Genomic DNA, 13,135 nt, shown 5'->3' with positions numbered 1-13,135 from the left:
TAACATATGCATCTGTTAAAAACATATCATCTTTATTAGAAGATTGAATGAGATCATCATCATTATTCAGACCCTTGGTAAAAACTTGATGTTAATGTTTAAACCCGATGGTTACGTACTTCACTACAGAAAATACTATAAATGTTTTCAAAACCGTACTAAAGAACATTTAAAGAGTTCATTTGTTTCTAACCTCACCAACTTGATGTTGAATTTATGTATCTGTACCGTAAATGTTTTTTTAAAGCGGCTCACACAATGAGTATCATTTCAGCATTACATTGGATATTTTCTACTCAAGTCTTTGAATTATTTTGACTTTACACTTTAGATAATCCCCATTATTATAGCGCTAAACTTTAGCATGTAATCATTTGTTCTACAGACATAAATCTCCCAAATTTGAAATTAATACTGAAGACGAATGCTAATTGTTTTAATGTTTTATAAAATGTCAGGCAAAATAATGTACAAGCTTTTATAAAACAATAATTTAAGAATAACTGATAATACATATAAAGTTAAGGTTTACAAAAATTGTTAAAAAGTTAAATATTAACTTAGTATACATCCTAAACTCTAAAGCACGCAATAATAATAGATATGGGTTGACAAATACAACAGTTAGAAGTTAGAATAGTCTAGATTTACTAAATCTTCAAATTGTATTAAAACACAAAGTAACAAAGTCTCTGACCCAGCAGATATTTAGTGTTAAAAACATGTTATGAAACGTCATTATTAGCGTCACTAAATAAAAATAACACTCGCATTCAAAGCGTCTGTCACCCGAGAGTTTATGTATCGCAACTGTTTATACGTTAAGCAAATGTTTCGTCTAAATCCATTTAATCAATTTAAAACACTATGTGGAGGTTTCCCAGGCAGGTCTTAAAGGGACAGTTCACCCCAAAATTTAAATTCTGTCATCATCTATTTACCCTCAGGTTGTTTCAAACCTCAAACAAGGTTGTTTCTTTGTTCTGCTAAACACAAAGAAATATATAAGAAAGAATGTTTTAAATTTTTGGGTCTGTGACATCATCCGCTACCAAAAATATTGTATATTTTGTTGTTCGGTTGAATACAAAGTGAGATATTTTGAAGTATTTAGTAACACAAATAGTTTTGGGGCACCTTTGATGATGTCACAGAATTGAATATTGCTAACATTCTTCCAAATATCTTTCTCCACGTTCATCAGAACGAAGTCATTGATACAGGTATGTAGACGTCAGGGTGAGTAAATGATGACAGAATTTTCATTTTTCGGGTGAACATCACTTTAAGCCTTAAATGTTAAAGGTGTCTTAATCGAAACTTGCACTGACATATCTTATAATAAATCTATCAGTGCGATTGTTTTGTCTCAAGATGCCCACCAGTCATGTTTTTTTGTAAAGTATGTTTTAAAAACAACTTAAATATCCTAATTCAACCAAGGCCTAGACCTGGTTCAAACTAATCCCTGTCCGGGAGACCGCCACTAAAAGAAAGAGCAGAGCAGGTGCACATCTGAATCAGAGTTCGCACCCAAAGTCATTTCCACAGCATCGTCCTGTGCAGTTTTACTAAAATACAAGAATGAAACATGGTCCTTATTCACATTTCTCTTCTTGTGTGCAATATGTGCCTCATACACAACATCTGATGATCTGTGATGTTTCCTCTCATAACGGATGGGTCCTTGACTGCTAGAATCAAGCTGTCCAGCAGTAAACATGATGACCATGGAGATGTTCTCCATCTCACCTTCATTTCAACAGACTCTTCGTGTTCATGATGTGTGCTTATGTATCAGTTAGATCTCATCTTACTGGAGATCCACTTTGTGTAGTTTGTGACGCGGGTGTAAACGCCGGGCGTGTCTTTCTTCCCGCAGCCGTCGCCCCAACTGATCAAACCCATCAAAGTCATCCTGCCGTTCTTGGGACACACCAGAGGACCACCAGAATCTCCCTAAAGACAGAAGACAGAGACCCGTCATTCACACATCAAAACAGTCAAAAAAATTACTTCTACTTTGCCGCAAAGGAATAACTGTGGTCAGCATCAGTGGCGGAGCTGGGGGGGCTCGCTGGGGCAACAGCCCCGTCAGAAACCTGTTTAACCCCAGCAAAGCACCTCCACGAACTTCCTAATATCTTTTACGGAGTGTATATTTACACTGATTGCAAATAGTCGTGTTGTAAGCGGAGACTATATACACTGACTCTCTGGACCAGTTTTGACTTTGGCTAGCTAGCGTCTCCAGTGGCGTAGCGAGTTGACTACTTCATATTGTTGCAGGTTCTAATCTACTACTTTGTCCCCATCACATATCAGATCATAAAGCCACATATATTTTTATAAAATGAAAAAATATTGAAAAGACGACTGTTTACAAATAAAGTTGTGGGATAAGAGTATGATAAACGACTGGAAACGTAACTAACAAACCTGACGGGCATTTTGACCCCCCCAGCAATGATGTATTGTCCCACTGATATTTTATATAAATATGTTTATTTCTTAAAATATTATTAATTTTTTTTCATTTTAATATAATCACAAAACAAGCTGATTACACCCAAAATCAATTAAATGTATTTTTGGATAATGTTTGATTGGCATCTGTGAGTTTGTGGTCGGCTGCCCAGTCCAACTTTTCCAGTACCAGTGTAAGAAAATGTGACTTCTGGATAGTAAAATAAAAAAAAGCAATCTGTTATAGGCTCTTTCAGTTCTTTGTTTGTGGTTGTGTGTGTGTGTGTTTGCGTGGTTGTGATGTTGTATAGGCTCGCCCCTTCATTTATGTGTCTGTATGATCTGTATTGTGTTGGATTTATTGATGGTTATTGAGCAAATAAAAAGAATTGCTCGGAATTGTAGTCATTTCCTATGGGTGCCCACCGTACCGATCAAATTAAGAGAAAAGAGTTATTTGAAAAAACTAAATCATTTTGGCCACATTTGTCCCCAGTATCACTTAAGGGTCGAAGTGCATTATATGGATAAGAACCCTGGAAAGCTTTCCACTTAAGCCTCAATTTGTTTGCGACAGAAAATGACGTGGGTGAGTGAATTATTATGAACAGTATGCAAACTGAGACCGACATAGCGTGCTACCTTGCATGCATCATCTAAACCACGCGTGTCTCCTGCACACAGCATGTTAGGGGTCACCAGACGACCGGACAGCTTCTCTGGAACACACTGTTCCTGAGGCCACAGCCGCACGAGACCTCGCTTAATTCTCTCAGAGTAAAACGGAGAAACTAGGAGAGACGAAAAGAACATTAGCCTACAAATCCCACAGCGACTTCGGCGTACAGAACACGTCTCGGAAAACTCACATTCGTCCTCTTTCCCATAACCAGAGATCTCACACTCCGTCCAGTCGGGTAAGGTCAGGTTTGGCTCCGGTAAACACGCAGGCAGAACCTCAGGAGAGTTTATAGCACAGATCCCAGAGTCGCTCTTCAACTTGAGCAGAGCTGAAGACAAAATATATCAAATCATCATCAAATCAAAGATATTTGAAAATAAAGCAATAACGAAAGTTTAGGAAAAAAGACCAAATATATTACCGTTAAATGTAATGAATATCTCAAAGTTAAGACATTTGCTCCAAGTGAGAATTCTCACCTATATCATGGTCATATGTTTCCTCATCATATTGCTCATGGACCCAGTGCTTCTCCACATGAAAGATCTGCTCACTGCTGGAGTTCTGAAGTCTGAAGGTTCGACCCAGAACCACCTGAAGAGGCTTCTCGTAAAATCTGCTAGGAAAAAATCAGATGAGATCAGACACTATATCAAACTGTTTATTTAAAGTGACAGTACACATGATTGAAATTAGGATTCATCATTTGATTGCCCTTGTGTCTTTCGTACCAGTTTCGTTCATCTTCAGAACACAAAAGATATATATATTTATTTTTTAAGATTTATTTTGGGGCGTTTTTGCCTTTATCTGGACAGCTTATTTTTTAGAGAGGACAGGAAGTCAAGTGGGCGAGAAAGGGGGGGTGGGATCGGGAAGGACCTCGAACAGGAATTTGAACTCGGGTCGCCCGGAGCGCAACAGAGCACTAATCACACGGCCATCGGCTCCGACCAAAAAAGATTTTCTGAAGAACGTTGATAAACAAACAACACTGAACTCCATTGCATAAACACAAAACACATTTCTCAAAATGTCTTCTTTTGTGTTCCACGGGTGAACCGTCTCTTTAAGTGAGAACTCAAACACACACACACACAGTGACAAGTACACACCCCTCCGGGAAGCAGTGAGCAGCGGACAGGATCCAGCAGGAGTCGATGAGGACCCCCCCGCACCGAAAGTTGTAGGATTTGGCGCGTGGCAGAAATATGCTGATAGCCGCCTGCCACGGCTGCTCTCTGATGTCACTGGCCTGACCTCCTCGTATCCTGAACATGGGCAGAGAGTTAGAAGGACCTTCCAGACGCTGACCGCAGGAACCTGAGCGAGAGAGAGAGTGCAGAGCTGTAATGACATCATCCGGCACCCGATGACGTCATGCGGGAATGTGTGCGTCACCGAATGTAAAAATACAGTTTAAACCGAAAAATAAATCGTGGCTTCCTTAGTCGCCCTGCCAAAACCCAAATGGCATCATTTAGCAGACGCTTTTATCCAAATGAGGAAAGCAAAGTTATATGACTTCAGACAGCTCTGGATGCACCAACCACGAGTCAACAATACGTTTTGATATTTATAAGGGTAAGTTTAGTCACTGTCGGACCCTATTTACCTCGACCGCATGGAAAAATGGAGTGAATTATGATCATTGTGTGTCTCACCCTGACTGTTGAGAGGTGTGGGAGCTCGTGGTCCGAGCGTGGATATTGAAGGTTTCTTCGCTGTGGAGAGACAAACAGAGTTTGAACACACCGCATCTATTCCACAACAAAATAAATGTGTTTCTGCTCAAACATTAACATCATCATCATCATCATCATCAGTTTAGCAACAGCAAAATGACTCACTATACAGAATAACATGAATATAGCACACACTCATACATCACACAGCTCATTATAGTATGTGCTAACATTTAAGATATAAGAAATTCCTGCTTAATTTTGAGATAACTTTGAGAGAAAGTTCCCTTGTGTCCTGGTGCCTCATGAAATCATTTCTAAAGACTTACAGCATTTGGGGATATCGCACAGTTCCCAGATCAGCTGGGATCCTTTATACGCGTGACACCAGGGGCCGAGGTCACCGTCTGGGTTTCTGTGTGTAAGAAGGAGAGTGTGTGTCTGTGGATCTGATTATGGAAACAATTTTCAACGACTGTGATTTTCATTAAAGTCACACAAACATTTAGTCTACATCTCTTTGTGTATAGTAAGGCTGTGTAATATATAGAAATTCCTGAAATATATCGCAATATGCATATTGGGAACCAGCGTTTCAATTCTTTGAAAAGTTATGAACGGTCAAAGTTTAAGGTGGATGCGGAGAGAGTATCTATCTGGCAGGCGGATGTAAGTTGGGAGATGCACATGGCTGTTCACTTTCAGGAGTTGAAGTGATGCTTTCTTTTTCCTAAAATAATGTGAAATATATGTTGGTTATATTATATTTTTTTAATATATTTTCATACAATTTAAATTGATTTAAAAAAAATAAAGATCATATCGCATTATTTAGCAAGCTGTCGCATATCGCATTTTTCCTCAATATCGCACAGCCCTAGTGTATAGTCTATGTATTAAAGCAACATGTCACCATTGACGCTCTTGGTGCGTTCGTGTAATATTCACTTCATGTTTGTTGTTAGTGGGTACATGTGTGTATAAATGCACGTGTGTTTATGTACCTGCAGAAGTTGTGGCTGCCGATGCCCACCTCTCTGGCATCAGATCTCCATGCAGTGAAGACTTTATGAGAGACGGCGGGGGAGTCCCACGGTAAACACTTTAAACCGCTGCGTGTCACAGCTTTCGTTCCTCTGTACGTCTGTCCTGATCTGCGTACACACTCCAGCGTGGGGTCTGACACAAAACAAGACCACACAACATCACTACACACTGTCAACGAATGTGTATATCTGTACCTGTGTGTGTGTGTGTGTGTGTACCTGATAAGCAGGTCGGTAAAGAGCAGAATTCCCATGTGATCTGAGCTCTTTTATAAACAAAGCACCATGGTTTAGTATCTCCATCTGGATTCCTGGGAAATTAAATATAATCCAGTTAAACGTAAGCAAATGTGAAGCTGCATAATAACGAGAAGTCTCGCGTGACAACCGCAAAAACAAACATGTAAGCTCCTGTTACAGTCTGCTCCTAGCGTCTCTCTCAAACATGAAACGTCTATTTTAATGTTATTCAAATAAAGATGAAAATTAAGAACAGTTTTAATATGTTATAAAATTATATGTTGTATATACTGCCCGTCTCCGAAAGACAAGAAGCGCTTGGCTGTGAGTCCACCAATCGTTTTAGGCATCTGAAAACGCCAGCAGCGAGTGTTTCATAGCTGTGTTGCCAGTAACGTTACATGATTTCACGGATAGTTTGTTTTATTAAAACATGTCAATATTGTGGTAGAGCGGGGACTTTATCTGGTAAACATACGGGTACTAAATATATATATATATATATATATGTGTGTGTGTGTTCGACTTCACGAAACTCTGTACATGTCACGACCGATCAAAGTATACGATATAAGTATCATGAGAAACAGAGCGGTCTGCTCTCACGGTATTTTGATGTCGCATGAAGCGCGTGGAACATAAAACGGTTGTTTCGGTTCACAGATTGTATTGAATGGAAAAAGGTTTGGCTACTTCCCAAATAATATTTAATCACAGAGAAAATTAAGGAAGTATCATTTAAATTTATATATATATATATATATATATATAATCTACCCCACAAATAATTTGGAGGCTCAGTGGGGTCAATGGCGCCGCCATATTGGAAAGGTCAAGCTAGCACACAACGAATAGTATGAAAAGCATTTCCTGTGCTGTTTAGCATGAGAAATGTTATTAAGTGTAATATAAAGCATTATAAAACCAATGTATAACACACGTGATGGTGTGCAGTGGTTATGTATACCTGCAGTAGTTGTGATGTCCCAGTCCCAGTGTGTTTGCTTCTGGCCTACTAGCTGTGAATTTCTTTCCCCTCAGTGAGGAGGAATTCCAGTTAACACACTCCAGTCCTGACAAACTGGTACTCCAGGTGCCACGGTACGCTAACCCTTGACCCCGAGCACATTTCTCGGTTGTGTCTATGAGAAACCGAGATGAATATTAGATACAGTAAGACATCTTAAAGTAGTTGGATACACATCAAGCAACTATCAAAACCTGTTAAAGCAAGTTTTCTGGAGTAATTCAGGACAGAGTTAGTGACCAAGTTTTGAAACTCTTTTGCTATATCATAAATGCAATGTCATGCTGTAACTTACTGATTTCACACTGGGTGCCGCTAAAGCCTGCGGGACACTGGCATATGTAATGACTGGAGTAAATGGCTTCTTTACACAACCCTCCGTTATAACACTTAGATGCAAAACATTCTGCAAAACACCAGAGGAAAATGCAACAATTCACTTTAAGAAACTGTACGTTTATATCCGCTTGACTTATTATTTTAACACATTTATTTGTCTGTGTGAAACGCTATTGAACCCGTTCTAGGAGTATTTTTTTGTCTTTCCAAAATATCCGAATCAATTGGATGTAAAGTGGTTTTATTATTGTTCTGTTAGTGTTTTACGTTAAGCAAAGAACAACTTTTACAACAATACATTCAATAAAGCGCAGTGAAGTCATAACCCTGAGCAATAATTCAAAACGGTTTGATTCACATCTGCGCTTGAGTCACAGGGTGGACACGCTTTGTGTGGGTGTGTGTATGTGTGTGTATGTGTGTAAGTGTGTGTGTGTATGTGTGTGTATGTGTGTAAGTGTGTGTGTGTATATGTGTTTGTATGCGTGTGTGCAAAATGTTTGGTGAGATGCTCTGGTTTGCACACACACACGCACACACAAAAGAAAATACACAAACAAAGGAATGTTGGGGACGGATTTAGTAGTTTTTGGTTAGTTGTTGGTTAATTATTGTTGTATTATATCATATGTATTATTCATCAGTGCAAGTGTTAAAAATCCTTTATCAAAACATAATAACTATAATAAAAATGCATTAAACAAACCCACATATGTATACATATGAATAATAGCACTAAACCACATCTGGAATGACTTTTCTAACAAGCTGCTGTCATATCAGAGACATCCTATCAATTTCTGACAGCTTAAGTCCTGCCCTACACATTTGTATTCATCAAATATCCCCTGTCACTCTTTAAATGTCACAATATTGAGGAATTGGGTCGTAATCGCCTTTTCTGTTGACTTTAATACTTCTTCAAACTGTAATACTGAACGTTTTGTCGTGTAACTTCTTGTAACTCGTGTGAATAAAGAGGCTTTATGAATCCAGTCTCAGTTGCTCTATATTGTCGATATTTTGCGATTACGATCACTCACTTTTAACAGGGATCTCATGACACTGTACTCTTCCTCGTGATGTGCAGCGGCAGTATTCAACTTTCGGACCCTTCAAGCGCAGCCACGTCGCTCCGCTGCTTCTGACTGCGGCTGAGTCAGTGTCCACACACACCTCTGACACACACACATCATCATTGTGGTCAAACAAAGAGTCAATTAAATGAATGAAAGTTTTTTCTGAAAAAATTGGAAGCAGCACATATTTCAAGACAGAAGGTTTTTTTCAGATTGACATGAAGGAGAACATTCTGGATGGAGGACAGAGTCCTCCTGTGAGTCTCTATTGGCTGAAGTTCTGCTGTGGTCAATTGAACCTTTCTGTTTTTGTCTCTTTTATTAGCGTCCCCTATCGTCTGCTGCTGGCATCTGCAGTATGTCTGTGGTGTTTAGTGCGGATTGTCTGTACCCGGACACCCAGAACACTTCTTTAGTTTGCCAAAATATATCCGGACCAAAAAATCCATATTCATGTTCAGTTTACTGGGATCTGGACATTATGCTCGGAATAAAAAACAAGAACATAACATATGTTACATACATTATGCATTTTGTGCACATTAGACGTACTGCAGAAAAATCTTGATCAGTGTGGTGTTGTGCTACTGAGAACACAGTCAGAGATAAGAGGAGTTACAGAGGTTAAAGGTGACGGTGAAAGGTCAGGTAGAAACTCACCTTTAGTAGACAGACGCGTGCCTCTCCTCTGTCTGTGATGGAGGTCCTGTGAGAACATTCAGGGTATGTTTAATTCTTGAATCATCCATGACACAAACACACACACACACACACACACACTTACCGTGTTAGCCGCAGAACAGAAAACAGCCGGTAGAAGCAGCAAAAGTTTCAGGAATAAATTCATGTTCTCACGCAGGTCTGGCTGTAAACTCCTGAAACATAACAGGAAAGTGTGTTACATGCTTGTACATGTGTGCATTTTGTGTGCGTACCCAAAGAAACATGTTACACAAAAGAAGATATTTTGAAGAATGTTGATAATCTAACGTTGTTAAACTACATTGACTTCCATTGTATGCACACAAAACCACTGAGACATTTTTCGAAATATCTTGTGTTGTGTTCCACTGTAGAAAGACTCGCATACAGGTTTACAACCACATGAGAATGAGAATACATAATAGTTTTAAGTGAACCCCGTGTTCCTTTTCAATGTGGTTTAGATGAAACAATAGAGGCCTACAGAAGAAACCTGTGAGTTTCTGCAACTTACTTTTCAGGGAATGTCAGTCAAGTCAGTCATCATTCAACAAAGGATTTGTTCATCGTTTCATCGACTCAGACTGATAACTGATAAAACCGCACGGTTAGTGTGTGATCTAATGAAGACACTGTGTGCTTTGATCGGTTCTTGGATCGTAAGATTTGCCGTTGAAATAATCATACAATACAATCTGATCCCCACAAATTAAAAAAAACTTTCTTGTTTCGGGAGTTCAGTTTGTGAAAACTCTCAGAAACTTCCTCTCATCCGCTTTAGAGCTTAACACACACACAGATCGAGACGCCTGTGCAGAATACTGTACTGAAACATTCCTGTGGCAAATAAATCAAAAGAAACCATGTCAGCAGAATGACTCAGACCAGGACAGACAGACACGTCTGGTTTCCTTCTGAAACACTTTTTTGCTCAACAACACAACAGTGGCTTTACATCTAAAACAAATGATAATATTAGTTTTAGCCCCCTCATATGAAACCTTTAATCTTTTTGGATGAACCCAAAACTGAGCTTCCTGAGCTGTCAGAAATGTTTATGACACGCCCACAAGCCAGATAGCATGTTACATGTTATACACACACACAAACAAACATACATGCACGATAATAAACCTGCTGTCGGTTAACACGCTTTCGGACACACAGACCCCTGCAGGAAACATATGGAAACAACTGACAAACACACACACGATAGACATGAAGCCCCTCCCCAACACATACAAAACACAAACTGACAACGGAATCCAACACAAACAACTCAATTAAATCTTTATTTTTCTTTCTTTTTCTTTCTTTCTTTCTGTTATTCTCTCTTGCCGTTTGTCATCATCTGGCTCAGATCAACATGACACATTCTCACAGTGAGTCACCTTATGCTCTCTCTCTCTCTCTCTCTCTCTCTCTCTCTCTGTCTCTCTGTCTCTCTCTCTCTCTCTCTCTCTCTCTGTCTCTGTCTCTCTCTCTCTCTCTCTCTCTCTCTCGTCTCTCTCTCTCTCTCTCTCTCTCTCTCTCTCTCTCTCTCTCTCTCTCTCTCTCTCTCTCTCTCTCTCTCTCTCTCTCTCTCTCTCTCTGTCTCTCTCTGTCTCTCTCTCTCTCTCTCTCTCTCTCTCTCTCTCTCTCAAGCAGTTTAAGTATGAAACACAAGAAACAGAATACTTGTTTTCAAGATGTAATCTTACATTATTAAACTGGTAAGACACAGATCAGGGAAACGTTGTGGGTGAACCGTTCCTTTCATCTGTTGGAGCGTGTGTGAAATCTGAACCTGACTTCAGCTGGACACACAGAACAGAGCAGCATTGTCCAGCAGACATTGATACTGCAAACACCCTGAATGAGAGGAAAAGCTTTTAAAGGAGTATAGCTGACTCATCGCACGCACGCAGACAGACAGACAGACAGATAGACACGCCGTTCTGAGAGTATATCTGCTCTGCAACTGTGCATGTGTCAGGGGTTGATAAACGCGCCAGCAGAGGATCAAGAGAAATGGTCTGTCTGCCATTCTGCTTTCTTTTTCATCTAAACCAACAGACGGAGAAAAGACAGAACTAATGCATTAGATGGACACCATGCGCTGTTGCATTCCAAAGATTATTCAAATCTACTTTTTTAGGACCTGTCTTCATTATCTCCCCCGTGTCTGTACATAACATGACGTCTGTAGACATACAGTGCTGAAAAGAAATGGCACGGCCGGGCTGTGCATTCTCTACAGATAAGAGTTGCTTCATATGGAGTAGGAAGTTATTAAGAGGAAAAGAAATTCCTCAACAACTACATCACACAAGGACATTATACACTGACATGAGTTTATATTCTGAATCTTTCTATAGGAGCAAGATTCTTGACTTTTTTTTGTGTAGATCTCAACATAAACAGCTGAACACCCCCACAATATGATTGTTCCCGTAAGTATACTACACAACACACTACATAGTATACTTTCATTTAATTCCAATCTAAATACTTTGTTATATTTCCTATAACCAGCGTTCATTTTTGGATCATGTTGCACATGTGCTCGCAATCCACCTGTGATGGTCAGGTGTTGATGTCTAGGTAGGCAGCTGACTGTGTGCTTGAACACAACACCACCCTTAAAAAGTTCAAAACCATGAAGTAAAGACGCCGTGTGCGTGCTCGTCTTACCTCCCAAAGCAAGTGCGCGTTCCAGTGCAGCGTGCGTAAAAATGAGTCTAAATCCAAAGTGTCTCTCTTTCTCTCTCGGTCTCTCTGTGTGTCCTCTGTGTCTGAAGTCATGAATCTCTGGATATTTATTCCCGAATGCCGGTTGTTCTCTTCGCAGAGGCGTGGAACGGAATCGACGCTGTGAGGGGGCGTGTAGAGGAGGAGAGGGACGGACGCACACCGGGTGATGCGCACCAGGAATGTCCGACACGCATGTTCTCCAGTATCAGTGATGTAAAACTGTGACATCAACAATGATTTACACAATTGACTTACACTTGTTCATGTATGAATGATAATGGTTGTTGGTTAGATGAACATTCTATTCAAATATGAACATTCCGACATGATTGACTCTTTTCTTTACTGTACTTCTCATCCTCATGTCATGTCAAACCTGTAGGACTTTCTTTCTTCTGCAGAACACTAATTGAGATATTTAGAAACCTCTTCTTTTGTTTTCCATTAGTCTGAATAAGAGACCAAATGTGTTTGGCGTCCAGTCATTTCTGCTTCATTTACTGACTTGTTGTGTATGTGTTTATACTAAACAGCATTGTTGAAATCAAAATGTCAAATATGATGAAGCTTCTTATTGGTGTCTCATGGACAATCAGATGTTTTAATTAATGGGAAGATTTGAACAATCCCAGAGTGAGTCTTCTTCTAAACATCAATGAGATTTAATGGATAGCAGGTGGAAACTTTCGCTTAAGTCTCATCTGTCTCAAAAATGACAATGACTTATGAAACACAATCATCAAATATCCTGAGCTACGAAAGAGAAAGTTCTGTATACGTTGTTTTCTGTGTATTGGTTCAGATGTTTATTGACATCTTTCAGCTTCTATAAAGATGCCCGACAGATGGCAAATTTCCACCTCACAGGATCATAAAAATGATGAAGCCGTGCTGAATGTTTACTGTAAATCTGTAAATACACTATAGGTTCTGCTTCTCGTGACGGTCTGTGTGTCATGTGACTCAAACATGTTTATTATCTGTTTGCACGATAACAGGAAGTATTTGAGTAAACACACGATAACAGCAGCTGAGGTTTGTGTCTTCATCATCTTCATTCTTCAGAACAGCCGGTGACCGGTCAGTATCGTTCGTCACACAACATCTATACGCTGCAGGACCGGAGACATTTCTCA

At 39.7% G+C, this 13,135-nt stretch overlaps 1 protein-coding gene across 2 annotated transcripts; it reads right to left on the bottom strand.

The window, feature by feature from the left end:
- Positions 1 to 430: 430 nt before the first annotated feature.
- plat (plasminogen activator, tissue) lies at positions 431 to 12,107 on the bottom strand. Of its 2 annotated transcripts, XM_079467659.1 has the most exons (16): positions 11,940 to 12,058; positions 10,967 to 11,117; positions 9,349 to 9,439; positions 9,225 to 9,270; positions 8,529 to 8,663; positions 7,442 to 7,552; positions 7,087 to 7,261; positions 6,099 to 6,190; positions 5,838 to 6,012; positions 5,163 to 5,248; positions 4,813 to 4,872; positions 4,264 to 4,471; positions 3,628 to 3,764; positions 3,336 to 3,476; positions 3,109 to 3,257; positions 431 to 1,959 (listed from the first exon to the last, which is right to left on the bottom strand). In XM_079467659.1, exons 2-16 carry the CDS (start codon positions 11,023 to 11,025, stop codon positions 1,798 to 1,800), a joined length of 1,827 nt encoding a protein of 608 aa, XP_079323785.1. In that variant the 5' UTR covers positions 11,026 to 11,117; positions 11,940 to 12,058; the 3' UTR covers positions 431 to 1,797. The 2 variants fall into 2 exon arrangements, with proteins under 2 accessions (XP_079323785.1, XP_079323786.1); XM_079467660.1 differs by lacking the exon at positions 10,967 to 11,117 and having other exon boundaries at positions 11,940 to 12,107.
- Between the last annotated feature and the right edge of the window lie 1,028 nt (positions 12,108 to 13,135).

The sequence above is a fragment of the Barbatula barbatula genome, assembly GCF_947034865.1.
Source record: "Barbatula barbatula genome assembly, chromosome: 11".
In the NCBI taxonomy this organism is placed as follows: Eukaryota; Metazoa; Chordata; class Actinopteri; order Cypriniformes; family Nemacheilidae; genus Barbatula; species Barbatula barbatula.
This window is presented reverse-complemented; position numbering and strand designations above follow the sequence as displayed.

Excerpts from the sequence above, each read along its gene's own strand:
- plat (XM_079467659.1), bottom strand. The coding sequence starts at position 11,025 with ATGAAAGGAACGGTTCACCCACAACGTTTCCCTGATCTGTGTCTTACC. Across the intron at positions 7,262-7,441 it reads CGGCACCCAGTGTGAAATCA|ACACAACCGAGAAATGTGCT; the intron begins GTAAGTTACAGC and ends GGTTTCTCATAG. Across the intron at positions 1,960-3,108 it reads GTTTAGATGATGCATGCAAG|GGAGATTCTGGTGGTCCTCT; the intron begins GTAGCACGCTAT and ends TTCTGTCTTTAG.